Source organism: Budorcas taxicolor, chromosome 23, assembly GCF_023091745.1.
Source record: "Budorcas taxicolor isolate Tak-1 chromosome 23, Takin1.1, whole genome shotgun sequence".
NCBI lineage: Eukaryota > Metazoa > Chordata > Mammalia > Artiodactyla > Bovidae > Budorcas > Budorcas taxicolor.
In genome coordinates this window covers 5280914-5301831 of record NC_068932.1, presented here as the reverse complement: position 1 = coordinate 5301831, position 20918 = coordinate 5280914, and the positions used below count along the sequence as shown (strand labels likewise).

The 20918-nt window shown below is 35.5% G+C and overlaps 1 protein-coding gene across 1 annotated transcript in view; it reads right to left on the bottom strand.

Moving 5' to 3' along the window:
* The window catches only part of PCDH15 (protocadherin related 15), an 898514-nt gene that overhangs the window by 360415 nt on the left and 517181 nt on the right, over positions 1-20918 (bottom strand). Inside the window, exons 13-15 of the mRNA XM_052660663.1 lie at positions 20495-20629; positions 18902-19051; positions 2712-2905 (exon numbers count right to left, since the gene is read on the bottom strand). Of these exons, the coding sequence (XP_052516623.1) occupies positions 2712-2905; positions 18902-19051; positions 20495-20629 (479 nt within the window). The remainder of the gene's footprint in view (positions 1-2711; positions 2906-18901; positions 19052-20494; positions 20630-20918) is intronic.

Below are 20918 nucleotides of genomic sequence, written 5' to 3'. Positions count from 1 at the left end.
GACAGAGAGGAGACCAGTGTGATAACTGGGGTGGACTAAGAGAGACATCAGAGAGCAGAAGGCCAGGCAAATGTGAAGAGGTGACATGAGGAAGTATTTTGTGGCTGCTACCAGGACAAACTGGGCTGGGCTCCACTGGCCCTTTTAATGATGTTGCCTTTTACACAGAGTGAGATGTGAAGACTCTAGAAATCTATGCAAAAGGGAGAGATGCGTTCTATGTTATCAGAATCACTCAGGCTATTGTATTGAGAGGAGACCCTGAAGCGGGCTCAGGCAGAAGTCTAATTAGACTTCTCATTAGAAGTGGTTTTCAGCACTACAGACTAGAGAGGACAATGGCTTAGACTGTGATGTTATTAATAAAAGTAGTGGGATTTTTGTTTTTTGAATGTTTTCAGGTTAGAGCTTAGATTTGTTGCTCAAGATTATATTTGGAGTTTGAAAAATAAGCATTGAGGAAGGCTCCAGCGATCCTGGCCAAAACAACTGCAAGTTTGGAGATGCTTTCTACCACACTGGACAATGAAGTCACTAAGCACTTTGACAAACATACTGTGGAAGTGAATGCCAAGCAGACAAGAACTAAGCTCTTCTGGAGTGACCTACAGGCCTGTAAATAGCAGTGGGAGAAAATGGAGGGGGATCTGTCACCCGCAGGTGAGAGCAGCAAAGGTACTGGATAGTACACCCATTCTTATGCCATGAGATTAAAAGATAAAATATTGAGAAACAAGAGAAAGAACAGTCTAGACACATCAATGAGGAAACACAGCGTCCTATGAAATATCTATGATTAATGATTAGAGGGATGTGAAGAGAAAAGTCTCTCACGTGGTTATGCTTCAGGGAAAATAACGTCCTATTCTCTGCTCCGGAGGGGTTTTAATGGTCAGTGGTTTTGTTACAGTTCTATCAAACTTCCTTGCCTTGCTATAGCTAGGGGTAGTATTTTCCTCTACAGAATTGATCTCTTAAGAATTCTTAATCTTTGCAATTGATTTTGGTAAATTATGACTTCTTGAAAAATTATCCATTTTATCCATGTTTTCAAGTTTTTGCATCTATTTAAAGCAAAGTGGTCTCTTAATGATTCTTCCAATTTCTTCTGTTTCTATGTCATTTCGCTCTCAGAATTTATTAGGCAAAGTTCCACTTTCTCCCACTTTCTGACTGGGCTAGCTGATAGTTATCAGTTTATCTATGTTTTTATTTTTCAGAGAACTGAATTTGGATTTATTGACTTTAGAGATACAACTAATTCATATTGTTGTTAGACTTATTAATTCATTTTTGTGTTCCTTTGTATTTTTATTTCATCTATGTAGTATCATAAAAACTATATAAAGCTTTCACAAGTTTCTCAAAAAGAGAAGCATGGACGGATTTCACTAAGATAGCAACAAACATAATCCAGAAGTTTATCTCAAGATTAAAACACCAAAGCCTAGTGGGATTTATATCAGGAATGAAAAATAGATATATTTTAGAACCATATTAAGATCAGTCATCCTAGCATTTGCTCAAAAAGAAAAGTCATTCATAGTTGATGGATCATTTATTTGACTTGAATAAATGACCATTCTTATTTTTTAAAGTCAATAAAATAAAAATAGATGAATGCTTTATTAACATAGTAAAATATTTTTTAACCATAAACCAATATAATAGGGAAACATGGGAGGCCTTCCTACTTAAAATCAAGACAAACATTTTTATTGGAAGTACTATCAAATGAAATTAAAGGGAACAAAATAAACAAAAAGAAGGACATCAAAGTATCACTACTTATAAAATATATTATTAGCTAATATAAAAACATGAACTGGAAAAGCATAAAAATATAAGAGAATTAAGAAAGTGTCTTAAAATTAATGTAGGTTAATAACTTTTGTATGTGTAAATGTTAGCCAACTAGAAGAACAAGAAAGGAGTCCATTTAAAATAACAAAAAATGAGAAACATCCTAACAAAAAAAATGTATAGGACATTTATAAAAAAACATTTTTGAAAATAAAATCTACTAAAGGACACAAAAGAAAACATGGGCAAATGAAGAGACATAAAGTTCCTAGAAAGATTCAATAATGTATTAATATTAAATTTATATTTTCTTAAAATGCCTCCTGAAATCTGGAACAAACAGGAAATAAAAGGAATATTTCAGGTGGGGGAACAAATAAATGTAGTTGTAATAATTGAAAGTCTTTTCACTTTGCTTTCTCTTAATGTTTTTCTTATATATATATATATATGTATACATATATATGAGAGTATATTATATATAGATAATGATTTTCTAGATAAAATATATATATATATATATATAATTTTAAAATAATTATCCAGACACTGAGGGATGGCTTCAAATCCCTGAGGCATCATGGGTTGCATGTTATATGAGCTCTCAGTAGCAACCTTACTTTTCACTAATATATTGGACCCAGGCTTCTGATATTCCCTAGTTCCCACTCCCCCTCCCAACAGAAACTTGCATCCTTCACATCTTGGAATCATAGTTAATTATTTTGTGGTTTAATCTTGACTTTATCATACTTTTTCCTCAGTTTGACAAAAGGATATGCAGTTCCTGAGAAAGTAGTCTCTCTGATTTTCTGATCTAATTTAGATGTTTATAAGATAAAAGAATGCTCGCTGTGTTGAACTGGAGCGATGAAAAGATTGCATTGGTTCTTCTCTCTATAAATTACCTTCTCTCTGCTGGAGGAGCATTATCCGCTGCTTGGACAGTGAGCGCGTAAGTGCGTCCAACCATCAATTCCACCCCCGGAGCGATGGTGATAAGCCCTGTTGTTTTATTGATGATGAAGTCTCCCTGAGCCCCAACCAGGATTTCATATGTGATCTCCCCGTTTGACCCTTCATCTGCGTCGACTGCAGTGAGCTGGAATTGAAAATCACAATATAAATCCTCTGGGGACTCAACTTTTCACCATCACGTCATTTTTTTTTTTCCCCCAACAAAAGAAGCTTGTTTTCAAACACACACACAGTAAGTAAAGAAACTTCTCTCATCATATACTCTTTTTTTCTTGAATTTAGGCTACTGTATTCAAATACTGAAGCAATCGCATCAGAAAAGATTTTGTTGTTGTGGTGGTTCTTGTGAGAGTGATAAAAGGCTTTGAATCTTGAAAGCTACCTTCATTTTAGCTTACTAAACAAAAAAAGAAAGAAAACCCCAACAGCGAATCTAATGTCCCTATAGGGTTTTTTTTTCCTATCTCATCACCTGCTTTTAACACATAAATGCACATTACTAAGGACTGCTGCTGCTGCAAGTCACTTCAGTCGTGTCCGACTGACTCTCTGCGACCCCATAGACGGCAGCCCACCAGGCTCCTCTGTCCCTGAGATTCTCTAGGCAAGAATATTGTAACTTCCCTGGTGGCTCAGAGGGTAAAAGCATCTGCCTACAATGCGGGAGACCCGGGTTCGATCCCTGGGTCGTGAAGATCCCCTGGAGAAGGAAATGGCAGCCCACGCCAGTACTCTTGCCTGCAAAATCCCATGGACGGAGGAGCATGGTGGACTGCAGTCCATAGGGTCAAAGAGTCGGACACGACTGAGTGACTTCACTTCACTTTGCCATCTCCTTCTCCAATGCATGCATTCATTCTAAGTTGCTTCAGTCCTATTGGACTCTGGCGACCCTATGGACAGCAGCCCACCAGGCTCCTCTGTCCACGGGATTTCTAGGCAAGAATACTGGAGTGGGTTGCCATTTCCTTCTCCTCACTAAGGACAGAGGCCTGGAAAAAAGTGAAATGGCTGAAGTTTGCCTTTATTGCTACCATCCTTCTTTTTGCTCTGATTTTTTTCTTGTCACATTGTTTTCCTTCCCATCTTCCAGAAAGTCTCTGGTCCTGGAATTCTTTTTATTTACACATGGCTCTAAGAAAGATTCTTATGAGCTTGTTCACATTGGCTTATAAAAGACTGATAAGACTTAGAGCATTACCTTTTGAAAAGCAAACAAACACATCTCCAATTGCAGAATATCTAACTAGAAAATAAGAATATCAAACTCAATATTTTTTTTTTTCTTTTTTGAGAAAAAGGACTCAATTCAGAGTCCCTGAAATAATACCACATGAACATTTGTAAGGCTAATTTGGGCGTATTCATAATCATTTTGGAACAAATGACATCCACTAGTTAAAGACTACTTTGAATCATTACATATGAAAAGAGAAAACCATTATTTACTTTACAAAGCAAAATTAATGTAATCATGATTTAATATGTTAAAAAAGGCTCCTTCACTTTCTGATAAGTATAAATTTACTTAAGGGAACCAAATGTAAAATTCTACTGGGAAATCTTATACATTTTACAGTCACAGAATTTGTTTTCATTCTTTGACAGATGAAGAAAGAAAAACTGGCCTCAGTTTACACCTAAGAGGAAAACATGTGTTTCCTATTAATAAAGAAAACACACAGGGTTGTAATAAATATGTTGTAGAAAAAAAAAATCCTTATTTACTGACATTTTCTTATGTATCTCTAATCCATGAGTTTCATGTTTTTAAAGTAGCAGTTCTTTGTCATCCACAGACTCCTTTCAGTGGCTACTGGACATTCTGGTGCACTTTCTTAGATAAAATGTGAGTATACACATTTACCTTGAAATAAATTCAATTTCAGGAATGCTGTGTTAATGAATGGCCATTTCAAAGTATCATGTTAACCATTCTAATGAAATGTAAACAAAATTCTTTACCCACCACATCATGCTTAAAAGGGTATACTGGGCATAGTCTACTTCTATTTTTATTATCCTTCCACTACATTTAGAATGATTATATGCATGGAAATAGCAGCAACAAAAATAATTGAGAAGAAAAAAAAGAAATTTGAAACAGAGGTATAAATTCAGCTAAGTCTCAGATTGGGTATTTGGGAGTGAACAGATGTTGTTGCCAGAAGGAAAGGCACTCCATGAAATGATTCTGGGACTTATGTGAGAATGATAGACATAGTCCTAAAGGCAAAGAGAAGGAAACAATTTGTAGAAACAGTCAAAATGAATGATATATATTTATGGAGAATTATTCATGCCAGACAAGCTCATTTTCTTTTGTGTGTGGAAAAAATTAGAAACTTAGAGGACAGGGGTAGCAGAAGAGATATCAATTTTGATTATAGTAAATCACTTAACACAATGTCTCAGGAAATCTTAATTAAAATTTAGCTCAAATTGGATTCAATATTAACATTCTTCCTGGGACTTAAATTGGCTAAAGGAATTTAATGATAAATGGCAATGAATCAAGTTAAGAAGAATGTGTTGAGGAATGTGCTTTAGGGATACAGGTATTATGGTTGCTCTTATTTAACATTTTCATGAATAATATTGGAAGACAGGATAAGCTCAAAGATAATTAAATTGCAAAAGGCAGACATCTGGGAGGTGCTGTAAATACCAAACAGTACTACAAAGCACAGGTGATACAAACAATCCTCAAACTGCATAGCCAACCAATCACAGATGAGATAACATATTCAGGGACTACAACTAGCACCACAGAAACCATTAACAAGTAGGAAGTTTAATAAATAAGCTAAAAATGAATTCAACACTTGTTATCTAAGTAACTTAATACAAATTTTCAGTCTTTCAGCAGTAACTAATAAAATAGTTGGTCAAGAATTCACATACTATGTCCTTAAACATGCAAACAAAAATATTTTGAAGGAATTATTAGTGGTTCAAGATTAGAAAAGATAGCTGAGACACTGACTCTGAAAACCCTGAAAATGATAGCATCTAGTAAAAGAAAACCCCTGAAACTAAATTGTGGTGGAGATTTAATTCAATAACAAATCAATGATCTTGTGATCAGTGGTCTAGGACAGTGGTTTCCAACCTTTTTGACACCAGGGAGTAGTTTCATGAAAGACAATTTTTCCATGAACCGGAAGGAGAGAAGGGATGGTTTCAAAATGATTCAAGTGCATTCCATTTATTGTGTACTTTATTTCTATTACTATTACATCAGCTCCACCTCAGACTATCAGGCATTAGATCTTGGAGACTGGGGACCCCTGGTCTAGGATATTAAAGGTATATGAAGCCTGTTCCTAATTTAGTGGGAAAATCTGCCTCTGAAACAAAAATGGGTTAATTTACATGGGGAAAGCAAAGTGTCACTCACATGTTATCAGATGAAAGCAAACTAAAACATGTGACTTTTAATTGTTTTACCAAAATGTAATGATATCTAAATGGTAAGGAACACTAAATTGTTTAATGTATTTCTTTTCTCTAATGTATTACAGTCCTCTTCAGGAAGTTTAACCCTACCCTGACAAAATTCCTTCCTCTCAATATTCCAATATGTACATATTACAAATATCCTTGTCCTCAGACACCTTGACATCCCACAAAAAAAAAAAAAAAAAAAGGATTTGCCTATTTGAGGTGAAGTTAAGGACCCTGAGATTAAGAAAATAAATAGCGCTCTCACAGAGGCCAAACATGATGAACTAGAGAGAGGCTAACACATGATGAAAAAGGTAAAAAGAAGAAAGATGATGAAGGTTTTATGGGCGATAATAAAAAGTTTGAGAATCATTGTGTGACTCAAGTAAATAATGAAAAGATTAATATATACCTGATATTGAATATGTAGAGTAGTTCCTGAACTCTCTTTTTTCCCTTTTTTTTTCCCTTTGTTTGTTTCGAGGGCACGAAAAACCAGGGAGAATGGTGCAGTTTTAGATAAGAAGGTTTTAAGGGAATGGCATTAAATTATCTTAATGGCTCCCATTTATAATAAAAATTATAATAGAACTGTGATGGACTCTAAAACATGGACAGAAACATTCCACACCTGATTCAGAAAACAAAATAATTTTTTAATGTTTTTACTAAGAGCGTAAACAACAATCAAATAATTTGGTACATGTAGGCTACATTTATACCATAGTCTTCTGCTGTTATAAAACGGGATTTTCTAATTTACACAGACATAAATTTGGCATTATTAATAATAAAAAGTGCTCTGGAAACCACACCAGAGGTTTTGTTCAATTTTTTTTTTTTTTTTTTTGGTTTTTTGTTTGTTTGTTTTCCTATTGCTAAGGGAAATATTGTATTAGTAAGGACTTTCTCTGTATTATAACTTTATAGTTAAAACTTTCAAGTTTCATTTAGAGAATATAAAGTGTGAGAAATAGTACTGTAGTGAGGATTTTTTTAAGAAATATTCACTGATGAGAGTGTCCAGAATCTCAGTTATTATCTGAGGCTAGGTTTATTTTGATTTTTGGCTAAAGTAGAAAAAAGATTTCACTCTTTCTAGACATTCACTTCTATTTTCTAGTGTATCATCCTCATTCCTTTTATTTTGTATTTTGCATTTAAAAAGCTAGATTTGTTCCATTTCTTTCTTGGTCTGTTTGTGAAAATATAAGAAGCACATATTTCTCATTGTTCAGCTGCTAAGTTGTGTATGACTCTTGGCGACCCCATGGACTGTAGCATGCCAGGCTTCCCTGCCTTTCACTGTTTCCCAGAGTTCGCTCAAATCACATCCATTGGGTAGGTGATGCCATTTAACCATCTTATCCTTTCTTGTCCCCTTCTCTTCCAGCCCTCAATCTTTCCGAGCATGACGGTCTTTTTCAACGAGCCTGTTCTTCACGTCAGAGGTCTAAGTATCGGAGATTAGGCTTCAGCGTCAGTCCTTTCAGTGAATATTCAGGGTTGATTTCCTTTAGGATTGACTGGTTTGATCTTCTTGTAGTTCAAGGGACTCTCAAGAGTCTTCTCCACTAACACAGTTCAAAAGAATGAATTCCTCAGAGCTCAGCTTTCTTTATGATCTCACTCTCACATCCATACATGACTACTGGAAAAGCCATAGCTTTGCCTAGACAAGACATTTGTTGTCAAGGTAATGTCTGCTTTTTACTATTCAGTCTATATTGGTATTAGCTTTTCTTCCAAGGAGCAAGGGTCTCTTAATTTCATGGCTGGGGTCACACTCTGCAATGATTTTGGAGCCCAAGAAAATAAAGTCTCTCACTGTTTCCATGTTTCCCCATCTCTTTGCCATGAAGTGATGGGCCTAGATGCCATGATCTTAACTTTTTGAATGTTGAGTTTTAAGCCAGCTTTTTTGCTCTCCTTTTTCACTGTTATCAAGAGGCCCTTTAGTTCCTCTTCATCATAAGGATGGTGTCCTCTGCATATCTGAGGTTACTGATATTTCTCCTTGAAATCTTGACTCCAACTTGTGCTTCATCCAACTTGTAATTTCACATGTTGTACTCTGCATACAAGTTACATAAGCAGGGTGACAATACACAGTTTTGACATACTCCTTTTTCAATTTGGAACCAGTCCGTTGGTCCATGTCTGGTTCTAACTGTTGCATCTTGACCTGAATACAGGTTTCTCAGGAGGCAGGTAAGGTGGTCTAGGGTTCCCATCTCTTTAAGAATTTTCCAAGTTTGAGGTGGTCCGTATAGTCAAAGGCCTTAGCATAGTCAAAGAAGCAGAAGTAGATGTTTTCTGGAATTCTCTAGCTTTTTTTTTTTTTTTTTTTAATCCAGTGGATGTTGGCAATTTGATCTCTGGTTCCTCTGCCTTTTCTAAATCCAGCTTGAACATCTGGAAGTTCTTGGTTCACATGTGTTGAAGCCTAGCTTTGAGAATTTTAAGCATTACTTTTCTAGCTTGTGAAACGTGTGTAATTGTGCAGTAGTTTGAAAGTTCTTTCATATTGCCTTTCTTTGGGATTGGAAGGAAAACTGAATCTTTTCTAATCCTGTGGCCACTGCTGAGTTTTGCAAATCTGCTAGCATATTGAGTGCAGCCCACTTAACTTCAGCTTCCAGGATGTCTGGCTCTAGGTGAGTGATCACACCGTCGTGATTATCTGGATCATTAAGATCTTTTTTATATAGTTCTGTGTATTCTTGCCACCTCTTCTTAGTATCTTCTGCTTCTGTCAGGTCCATACCAATTCTGTCCTTTATTGTATCTATCTTTGCATGAAATGTTCCCTTGGTATCTCTGATTTTCTTGAAGAGATCTCTAGTCTTTCCCATCCTATATTGTTTTCCTCTATTTCTTAGCATTGATCACTTGGGAAACTTTTTTTTAATCTCTCCTTGCTATTCTTTGAAACTCTGCATTCAGATGGATATATCTTTCCTTTTCTTCTTTGCCTTTTGCTTCTCTTCTTTTCTCAGCTATTTGTAAGACCTCCTCAGGCAAACATTTTCCCTTTTTGCATTTCTTTTTCTTGGGGATGGTTTTGATCACCACCTCCTGTACGGTATTAGGAACCTCTGTCCAAAGATTTTTAGGAACTCTACCAGATCTAGTCCCTTTAATCTACTTGTCACTCAAACTGTATAATCACAAGGGATTTGATTTATCTGGTCTCATCATTACTATCTGATTGAAATTGCTTTATTAAAATGGCAAATAATTGGAGCTAGGAGGCAGGATTTCTGGTTCCAATGATGTAAGTAAATCAGATAGTTTGTTCTCCCCAAAAGGTAAGTAAATATCTAAGCAAAAATGTAAAAAAAAACATTTAGGGCTCTAAAGATTCACTAAAGCAGACAAATTGGGAATAATATTCAAGAAGAATTGCTGTGACTTTAAGTAGGTAAAGCAGGAGCTAATGACCTTGTTATTTCAGTGGCGCCTTATCCCCCTTACCACTCTTAACCCCAAGTAAAGCGGGCATATGGGTTTTATAAGGATGGGACTGGCCATGAAAAGCAGCAAATGTTCTTCAAGAGATGCCATAGTTAATTTGATGTAGAGTTAATAAAAGAACCAATTATAGTGAGAATTGAATGAGAAACAGCCTCAAGTCTGTCAGTGCAAGTTGTGATCCCAGTTGGTAAAGCTGAGAACAAGCCATAAATTTAGAAGAAAGAAACAGAAAATGAGAGTCCAATAGAAAGGCTGGATAAGCTTTCCACACATCTCTGACACTACACACGTCCATAGAGAAGGCCTCAAGAAATGCAAATGCCAAAGAAAATCCTGAGAACTACATGAATTTTCAATGTTCTCCCCAACAACCTAGACTCAGATCAACTGGCAAGGGTGAAAGCTTTACAGGACTTTTGAGAAAGGGTAACGGGAGATAACACTTTGTGTGTGGCGGAGAGAATTCTTAGGCCAAACAGTGTATCTCTAGAATGAGACTTTTTCTAAATATTCAGAGCAAATTAATTGAGGGGATAAATTCAATGAATATTTGGTAAACCTGTTCTGTGTGGAAGTCTTTGTGCCAATCACAGGTGGTTACAGATCACTAAAAGAAATTTATGGTTCAGTAGAATAGAAAGAGATGTAAAAGGTAACTTTAATGCAAGGTACAATAAAATGCATTGGAGCTACATTGGATATGTGGAAGTATGATGGAAAGAACAATGAATTTTGACTTGCTATTAAAATAAAGACTTTATCTAAAAAATAACATTTGAATTATGTGTACAAAAGTATAGAAAGGGTATAATTTGGATTAAACTTTAAAACTTGAGAGAGATGTCAATAAGCATAGACTGGGACGGGTATCCTATGCTGGAGTTAAACAAAACAAACCCTGTATATATAGTATAAAGTTGGTTACATGGAGAGATGCAGCATGTGGTGAAACAAAAGAACCTGAAGTATTTCACAGCTGTTCTTGACTGCATGTGTGGAGATTAGGCTCTTCCTTCGGTAGTATAAGCACCTGTTCTGATTCATGTCTGTGTTTTAGAATAATCATTGTATCAGTTTTGTGGGGAATCTGCAGAAATAGGGTTGTCAGTCAGAGTCTACTGTAGCAACCTAATTTATGGCAATGTACAGGCATGGAAAAGGAAATGGTGACAGATGTATACATTTTGAAATAGCAATTTTAGAAACCAGACAATCATCTGTATGTATGCCAGTGAAACAGGAAGAAGAAAACGTGACTGCAGTTGCTGATCTGAAGCCTGTGTAATCCAAGATTAATTGGGCTCTGCAAAGTATAATTGCCTCCAAAGATGACAGGTTATGTATATTTGACTTTTCTTACTGTAGGCATACAGGCATGAAACTAAAAGACACTTGCTCTTTGGAAGACAAGCTAAAACTATGGACAGCATATTACAACGCAGAGACATTACTTTGCTGACAAAGATCCATATTATTTGAATGACAAGTCCATATAGTCAAAGCTATGGCTTTTCCACAAATCATCTATGGGTGTGAAAGTTGGACCATAAAGAAGGTTGAGGCCAGAAGAACTGATGCTTTTGAACTGTGGTGCCAGAGAATATTCTTGAGAGCCCCTTGGGATTCAGGGAGAGCAAAACAATCAATCCTAAAGGAAAGCAGCCCTGAGTATTCATTGGAAGGACTGATGCTGAAGCTGAAGCTCCACTACTTTGGCCAACCAATGCCAAGAACTGACTCATTGGAAGAGACCCTGATGCTAGAAAAGATTGAGGGCAGGAAGAGAAGGGAGTGACAGAGGATGAGATAGTTGGATGGCATCACTGACTGAATGGAAATGAGTTTGAGCAAACTCAGGGAGATAGTGATGGACAAGAAACCCTGGCGTGCTGCAGTTCATCAGGTTGCAAAGAACTGTACATGACTTGAACGAAAGTGAAAGTGAAAGTCTCTCAGCCATGTCCAACTCTTTGCAACCCCAGGACCTATACAGTCCATGGAATTCTCTAGGCCAGAAAACTATAGTGACCTTTCCCTTCTCCAGGGGATTGTTCCATCCCTGGGACTGAACCCAGGTCTCCCACATTGCAGGTGGATTCTTTGCCACCTGAGCCCCAATGGAAACCCAAAAATTATGGAGTGGGTAGCCTATCCTTTCTCCAGTGGATATTCCTGACTTAGGAATCAAACCAGGGTTTCCTGCCTTGCAGGTGGATTCTTTACCAACTGAGCTATCAGGGAAGCCCATACATGACTTAGTGACTGAATAATAGCAACATGTATATTTGAGTCTGTATGTGTGTCCATGTTTCTGTATTGGAAGAAGGATAATATATTGTCAGTTTATCTTGGAATATGTTAAATTTCTGCTGCCTGTCAAAAGTCTACTTTGCCTTGTCCAAGAATTTGGGTAATTTGAGTACCTGGGCTTCTCATAGAAATAATGACTGAAAACTTGGGAATAGGTAAAAGAGAGGAAAGGTGTATATTGATTTTTGCAAGTGTTAATACTGAAAGAGTGAGGATTGAATAAGAAGCTGGAAAGGGAATCCCTCAGTTACCAGAGAACTAGGATGAGAATCAAATTTTCTATAAAGGAGTAAAGAGTTTTACATAGTTCAGTACTGAGTAACACATACTATTTTATTTATATACTATTAGAAATACATACTATTAGAGATAGATGAATTAGATTTATGATTTTGTATGATTTTAATAGTAGGATGTGAGTGAAGATCAGATTTGTAACTATGCATTAATTATTCATAAATAAATAATAAAATATCTAAAATGATCAATTAATCCAAATGTCTAAGTACATCAGAGCTGGAAATTCAGAGTCTTATAGCAGGCTTCTCTGATGGCTCAGTGGTAAAGAACTAGCCTGTCAGTGTAGGAGATACAAGTTTGATCCCTGGATCAGAAAGAATCACTTGGAGAAGAAAACGGCAACTCACTCCTATGTTCTTGCCTAGAGAATTCCAAGGACAGAGGAGCCTGGCGGTCTACAGTCCAAGGGGTCACAAAGAGTCAGACAGAACTAAGTGCCGAAACAACAAAAATAGTAGAATGAAGTCTTATCTGGGAAAACTGTTTATATACTGGGGCATGGGAGGATTATAGCCCAAAGGTAAAAATCAGTAGAGAGGAAGAGATTATTGTAGTAAAATACAATAGAAAGAAATGGAATAATTAGCTGAGCATGGTAAAGGCAAGGGGAAAGGATGGGCTTTTAAGCAGTGAAGAGTAAGAAATATGACAGAAGCAAGTAAGAACTGAAGAAAAATAAAATAAGTGGGGTGAGAATCAAAGGACTCAGCTACATACAGGATTCCATTTAAGTAAATTTAGATTCCATTTTTCAGAGGGTATAAAATATTGTTAAGTTCTGAGGCAGTTTTTCTCAAGATTGCCTGCATATTACAGCTGCTTTAGTTTATTAGATGAGATCTCTCTGAGTGACTCTGCTATGTGTTGTAATATCATTCAGATAAAAATATCTCAGGGTGTAGTCCAGGCATCAGTATTTTTAAAAGTTTCTCAGGTTAACTTCTAATAAATACTCAGATAGGATTAAAAACCATTGATTGAAGAGAACTGTAAAAGTCTAGGAATAACATCTTTGAAGTACAGACTGGATAGCTAACTACAGAAATTAAAATCTATATCTTATATATCCACATTTGTATCTCTAATACAGAGTAATTGGCTTTTCAAAAAAACTAGCAGTGTGTGAAATGAGACTTTAAGACAAGAGAGTGTGATATCCATTAGCATCAACCTGGAAGATTTCATTGATAGTTGACAAAATTGTTTTTTGTCGACATAAAATATACTCCCTGACCTAAAGAAAGAATCATACTCCCTTATGCTGGTAATTTCTCTCCAAACATAAGATGTGCTCATAATCTGATTACACTGCCAGCTGTGAAAGATGCAGCTGCTGTTTTGTGGTAGTGCTCCTGTAAGCATATTTCATGAACCATACATGTCAGAATCACCCTGTTCCTTTTTACAGTAATCAAGCATAATAGATATAAAGTCAGAAAACTAGTTTATAATTGAGAACTTGAAATAAGAAACTGGCTAATACATTTTTATGACTGATCCATGCATGTGGACAAGGATAGCTACCTTATAAGAAGACAGTGGACTCAAATAATTACGTACTTATATCAGGCCAAGATAGTCTCATGTCTATGCTGAAAATGATCTGATTATAATACTTAAAATCTATTATCCAAGGCCCTCTTTGCTGGACACTGCTCATTGTGTCTTTTATTTCTAATATTTTCCCTCTTTTGGACAACAGATTACTAACCAAGTGAAGTGAAAGTTGCTCAATCGTGTCTGACTCTTTGCGACCCCATGGACTATATAGTCCATGGAATTATCTAGGCCAGAATACTGGAGTGGGTAGCCTTTCCCTTCTCCAAGGGATCTTTCCAACCCAGGGATCAAACCAGGTCTCCCACATTGCAGGCAGATTCTTTACCAGTTGAGCCACAAGAGAAGCCCAAGAATGCTAGAGTGGGTAGCCTATCCCTTCTTTAGCAAATCTTCCCGACCCGGGATCAAACCGGGATCTCCTGCATTGCAGGTGGATTACCAAAGAGGAAACTAATCAATCTTCTGTTGAGTTACTTAGGAATGGGAGTGTTATGGGAGAGTGAATGGAGTAAAAAAAAAAAAAGAATTATGACCCTTAAAAGGTGGTTCCAAATCACAGTTCTGAATTAGTTTACTCTGCTTTAAAACTTTTCTCTCAATGGGAAATCTATTTTATTTCTAGACCCTTGGAGGATGTATTATAGCCACACCACTCTTTTTATTACACCTTGAGATATTTTTATTTAAATAATATGGCAATACACAGTAGAGTCACCCAGAGAGATCTTATTTAATAAAACAAAGCAGCTCTAATATGCATGCCAGGAATAACATTAAAAATACTAATTAAAAGGCTTCATTTTTTTGGCATTTAAACAAATTAAAAATTAAAAGCATGTAAACATAAATAACAGTCTATGTTCAAATAGATTTTCAAAGGGAAATATATAAAATATGAATTTTAAAGGCAGGGCAAGTGTATTTTTAAAAGAGAGACATAAGGGAAATTAACTTTTGTAGTCTGCAAATGCCAGAAGTAAGCTTTTGATCCTCCAGGGCAAACAATTTTGAGATACGGTTCTATCACATAATTGCTGTCGTTTTCTTAGTTACACTTTCCCGTTCCCTGCGGGCTGTTTTTCTATATAAACTTACTTTTATTTCCAATTATGTTATTATAGAGATGAGAATCAGATCTAATTAAATAAGAACATGACAGTAATTGTCATTCCTTTATCTCTACAAACCATAATTTTACTCCCTATGAAAGAATGCCTCAGTAAAGATAAATGTAGATCTCTAGGTCCATCAGCTGACTAGAAATAAAGGCCAATATCCTTTTTCCTCTCCATCGATTCAGATCTACTGGTTTACAGATTTTCCTTTCTTTCACCCTCAAATAAACATTTATTATGGATCCATTAGTTTAGGCATCTAGTACATGGATACAGAGTTTGTGGATATAGAAATAGACAAATTTCAGTTGTGCCCTCAAGAAAAATGGGTTAAAAAGACAGATTTCATCAATATGACAAGTGTCATTCCAAGATATAAATAAAATATACTGTGGCTACTTGAAACCTTTTCCCCACTACTATATACTCAGAAGAAGACATTCACATAGCATGCATTTTCAGTGCTCAGTGCATACTGTTACCCTTTTCTGTATCACTGAAGAAAGCATATCTTAACCCAATAAACACAGCAGAGATGGCATTGCATTATTTCTAAATTATGTTAACAATTAGTTCATGGTAAAGAATCTGCCTGCAATGAGGGAGACCTGGATTTGATCCCTGGGTTGGGAAGATCCCCTGGAGAAGAGAAAGGCTACCCACTCCAGGTATTCTAGCCTAGAGAATTCCATGGACTGTATAGTTCATGGGGTTGCAAAGAGTCAGACACGACTGAGAGACTTTCACTTTCACTTTAGTTCATGTAAAATGGATAATAATTTATCCTTTGAATAAATATTTACTGCAAGGCTAGGCATGTGCTGGTGTCAGAGTGGCAAACAAGACAGATGGTCACTAATAGGGTTTTTAGTGTGGAGTGGGGACAAGAAGAAAAGATAATTTTAGGTGGCCATAGTGGCTCTAAAAGTAATTAGAGAAAGCAAGTTATAGAATAAGAACTGTGATGTGGGGTGTATGTGTATAGTATATATTGGAAGGCTATCAACACTAAGCTATTAGGAAAGCTTTCTCTGAGGAGGTGATATTTTGAGCTGGGTCCTGTATGATGAGAGTGAGTTAGCCTTATAAAAGATCAGATAAGACATGTTCTTGGTTAATAGAAAATAGTGTACAAAAGCCATGAGACATACAGTTAGCTATTTCTTCCCAGACATTTCACACTAATGAAGACACGCTGTTGTAATCATAGTATATCGGCTGCAAACTGGTGTGTTTTTGGTGGGCTGCAAGAACAGGAACTATTAATGAAGAAAAAGTCAATTAGGGTGTTTTGGGCTGGGAAAAAATAATAAACTCAAAATGGCTTCACTAAATATCTCACCACATGAGAAATATTGAGATAGCTCCTGTTAAGGTTGTTTATTTCAGAACTCATCAAAACCATTAAAAGCCCAGGTTCCTTCCTTCTTTCAACTAATATATTGGCTGTGGCTTTAAACCTAATCCCTTCAAAGTGACAAGAGGGCTGTAGCAGCTCCATGCGTTACATCTGCACACAGAACAGCTCAAAGACAAGAAGAATGTCTCTTCCTTTTATCCCTTTGTAAAAACAGAGAAAAAATTTCCCAGAACCTATTAATAGATATTCCTTCAAGTCTAATGACTAAGAATTATGTTATATGATTATTATTCCTAAACCAATAGTCAAAGGGAATGGAATTAACATGATTAGCTTAAGGATCTCAGTTTTGCTAGTTAGCAAGGGATTAAAAAAAAGAAATGTTATCAGGTAGTGACCATATAGTGTTTTCCACGAGAACTTTGCATATGAGAGGCAGTATTATTTTGGTATTACATTATTGGGGTTTTCTTTGAAGACAAAATTTAACCTATGTCTGTCTTGCCTCACTTCATCTTCTTTATTACATTATCCTGTTTAATTCCTTCTATTAAATTGATCAATTTCTGAAATTAACATTTTTGTATACTTATTAGTTGTATGTTTTCTATCTCATTTCACTGTAAAAGGGTCTTGTTCTTGCTCACCACTATGTCCCAATGATTAAAAGAGTGCCTGCAATAAACATTTATTGATGAAAAAAGAATTACTAGGAATTATCTACAGAAAACTACTAAGGAATGCTTCTTCAGAAAGCAAAAAAGTCTAAAGAACAAAGAAAGTAATCAAGCTATAAATAGAAGGGAAAGAGATCAAGGTAAAGGAAAAAATTGGACAAAATGGGAATAAGCAAGACACATTCAGGTAACTGGAAGTGGTGGTTGAGTAGGACTGAAACATACATATATGAATAGAAGGCCAAGGATGAAGCTTGAAGGAAAGCATTCAGACCACAAAGACTTAGGTACATTGTTAAGGCATTTGGACTGCTTTTTTTTTTACTCCTCTGAAATATATAATACATATATAGATATATAAATTCATTTGTTAGTATTCTTTATATACTATACTATTATGTAATAGATTATATTATATATAAACATATTATGTATCATATATTGTGACATAACATATTGTATATAGATTTTAGTAATAATTTGGAGCCACTACAATACTCTAAAAAATATATAGAATCATGACCTTCCTGGCTTGAGAGCAATTTCAAATTATTAAGTCTGAGTCTCAGGTGTAGAGGAAAGTAGAAATCAGTAGTCTTTACATTACCGGGCAACTTAAATCTTTTGAGTTTTCTCTTTTTTTTTATTGATTACCTAAGTATTAGATATGGAGCTTCAGATCCATGAAAGCTAGAGTGAATCTTGCTCATCTGTATTTCTCAGTAGACACCTAGATGATTCTGATGTGAAATGGCAACCCACTCCAGTATTCTTGCCTGGAAAATCCCATGGACAAAGGATCCTGGCAGGCTACAGTCCATGGAGTCTCAAAGAGTCGGACATGACTGAGCGACTAACACACACACACACACACACACACACACAGTCACTTTGGAAACTACTAGAGTTAACTATTCTCCAGAGTTCTAAAAATCTTCAAGGAAGAATATTACTACTTCTTTACAATTTATACACAGAATATTTAAAAACAAATTTGAGATAACCTGCAATTCACTAAAATGTAATAAGTACAGCTAATGGGTACAGCTAATGATAAAAATGAGACAAATCAAGGATAAAGATTTTGCCAGATTTCTGCGTTTTCAGGATACCGTTTATTATAGAATCTTAATATTTCCTGTTGTAGTTATTCCATTTTAGGTCCAAGTAATCAATGTCTAAGAGTACTGTCCAATAATATAGTTATTTGTATTTACCACTAAGGGAAATCTGGGCTTCCCTGGTAGCTCAGCTGGTAGACCTCAGTTGGATTCTTGTGTTGGAAAGATCCCCTGGAGAAGGGATAGGCTACCCTCTGCTGTATTCATGGACTTCCCTGGTGGCTCAAATGGTAAAGAATCCGCCTGCAATGCGGGCGACATGGATTTGATCCCTGGGCTGGGAAGATCCCCTGGATGAGGGCATGGCAACCCACTCCAGTGGTCTTGCCTGGAGAATCCCCATGGACAGAGGAGCCTGGCAGGCTACAGTCCATGGGGTCACAAAGATTTAACCCATTTTCACAATAGTTTAAAATAATTTGAAGTTTTATACTACATGTTTAATGCTTGAAACTTCAGTATATTACTGTATTCATTTTATTATGTTCAACATAGAATGTTAAATTTTAAAAATCAGTCTATAAATAGGTCAAATTGCTAATTGTGTATCTAGTTAATTCTACTTGAAAGTGCATACAGGTGCACTTTCATTGAAAAAGCAAACATAAATATAAATCTTTTTAAGCTAAATTATGCCATAGGATAACCCTGAAATTCACTTTTATTTCTTAAGCAATTTTTTAACCAATGCATTGTAAAATACCTAAGGAAATAATTGTTTCAAATATATCCTCATATTATATGGGTAATTACCTGTATGACACTGTCCCCAGGATTCATATCTGTATAAACATAGACATCATAGGATATTTCAGGGAAGGTTGGAGAGTTGTCATTTGCATCCATCACCCGAATAGTGACAATAACTGGCTCACTTTCTTGAACACCATCAAATGCTGTTATCTTTGGGGGTAGAAAAATAAATTTAACAGAGAAGTCATGCAAACATAAGCAGTACAGAATTCACTCCTACAATTTGAAAAGTTTCTCATATTTTTTACAGTTTCAAAAGGACGCTAAAATGTTTGCTGATTAAAGGAAGTAATAAAGCTATAATAGTACATAAAATCAAAGTGCTTTAATGTGCTAGGAAGCAACTATGGAGGATTCCACTTGATTTTTATATATTAAATTCCAGTCATACTTTCAATAACCTGAAATATAAAATGTTCTAGAGGCTTGAAATGGGCCAACATTGCTAATTCTTAGGAATTAACTATTTAACCTTAAAAAATGAATAGGGAAATGCTCTTACATATTTTGTATACAATGCAATAGTTGCTTTTACAGCAACATGCTTATATAATCAAGAAAGTAGGTGCCCTAAACTTATAATACTATTGTCTAATAATTCACAAAAATCACAAATTTTAAAGGACCCATTGGCATTCATTAAGAGTGATATTTTAACTATATTGTTAACTTTTAAAGAAAGTCTCACAAAAAGTTAGTGCTCTAATAATACCATTGTGGTCCTGAATGACTTCTTAAAACTACTCTGTATCCAAGTTTTAACTGTAGATTTTAGGTCTTCTGGAAGCTCTAAGTCTGCTGTATAAGTTTCTCCAGAAAAAACAAATAAACAAAATTCTTACATAAATTTCATTTCCTATATTTTTGTATCAGCTCATTTTTTCCTATATTTGAATATAATCTAGCTCAGAAATTTGGATGATAAATAGAACTCCCTTTTAACCTCTATTCAGCTGTCAATCTTTCTCTCTCTGTTTCTTTCTCTTTCTCCTCTAGGTTAATCTAACCTAAGAATTCTTCTTGTGGGGGGCTGTCCTGTGTATTATGTCGCTCAGTATTGTCAGTGTCTACCCACCAGATGCCAGTAGCACATTTTCAAAAGAGTAACCAAAAATGTCTCCAGAAACTGCAAAATGGTTCTGGGCAGGGTGGTGGGAGCAGGGATCATCTCTAGTGAGAACCACTGGCCTAACCTTAAGACAAACCTAAAAATGCAATAACAATAAACATGTAAACAAATGTTAGAAAATAATTTTTACTTTGTTGATTCTACTTTATAATACCTCAATTTAAGTCACTCATGAGTGGATGGTGAAGAGTGAGACTCCCATTTTTTTTTTTTCATCTCAAAATGTATCTTTCTTCCATTGGAAGGGATAGTAATAAAGCTATATAAACTGAGAAAAAAGAAATACTTTTGAGGAAAATTTTATTATTCATATTCTCTATTATTAATTGAAAACACTGCATTTTTCTTTTCCAATTATTGACCTTTTCAGTTTTAAACAAGCATCTCTTTCTCTTGCATACATATACATTTGTGCGTATATATATATGTGTCTATCTATCTATATAAATATGAAATCCCTTTACCGAGAAGGTGTAAGTGTGCTGCTCTTCCCTATCCACCGGTTGAAGTAAGGTGAGGTAGCGAGTGATTCCAGCCTGTGTGACAGTGAAGACTGAAGTGTAATCATTCAAAAAAAGGTGAAGCTCTGGGTCTTTCGTCTTAAACAGAAAAAAAAGACATTATTTAAAATGTTAATAATCAATATAGTTATTAGTTCATTACCTGGAAATTCATTTTTCAAATTTATTACAAGTATAACTGCATTAAGAATTTTCTAAAGAAAAGACAGCTTCAACTAGAAATTGTTCAGAGTTGAGTAAAACTACCCAAAGATAATGACTCATTCGTGGAAAATACTTAAATAAGTATTGGCATAATTAAAGTGAATGAAAGCAAAAATAATAAGAATAAGACATAAAATAGTCTAACTGAATACATTCTTACTGA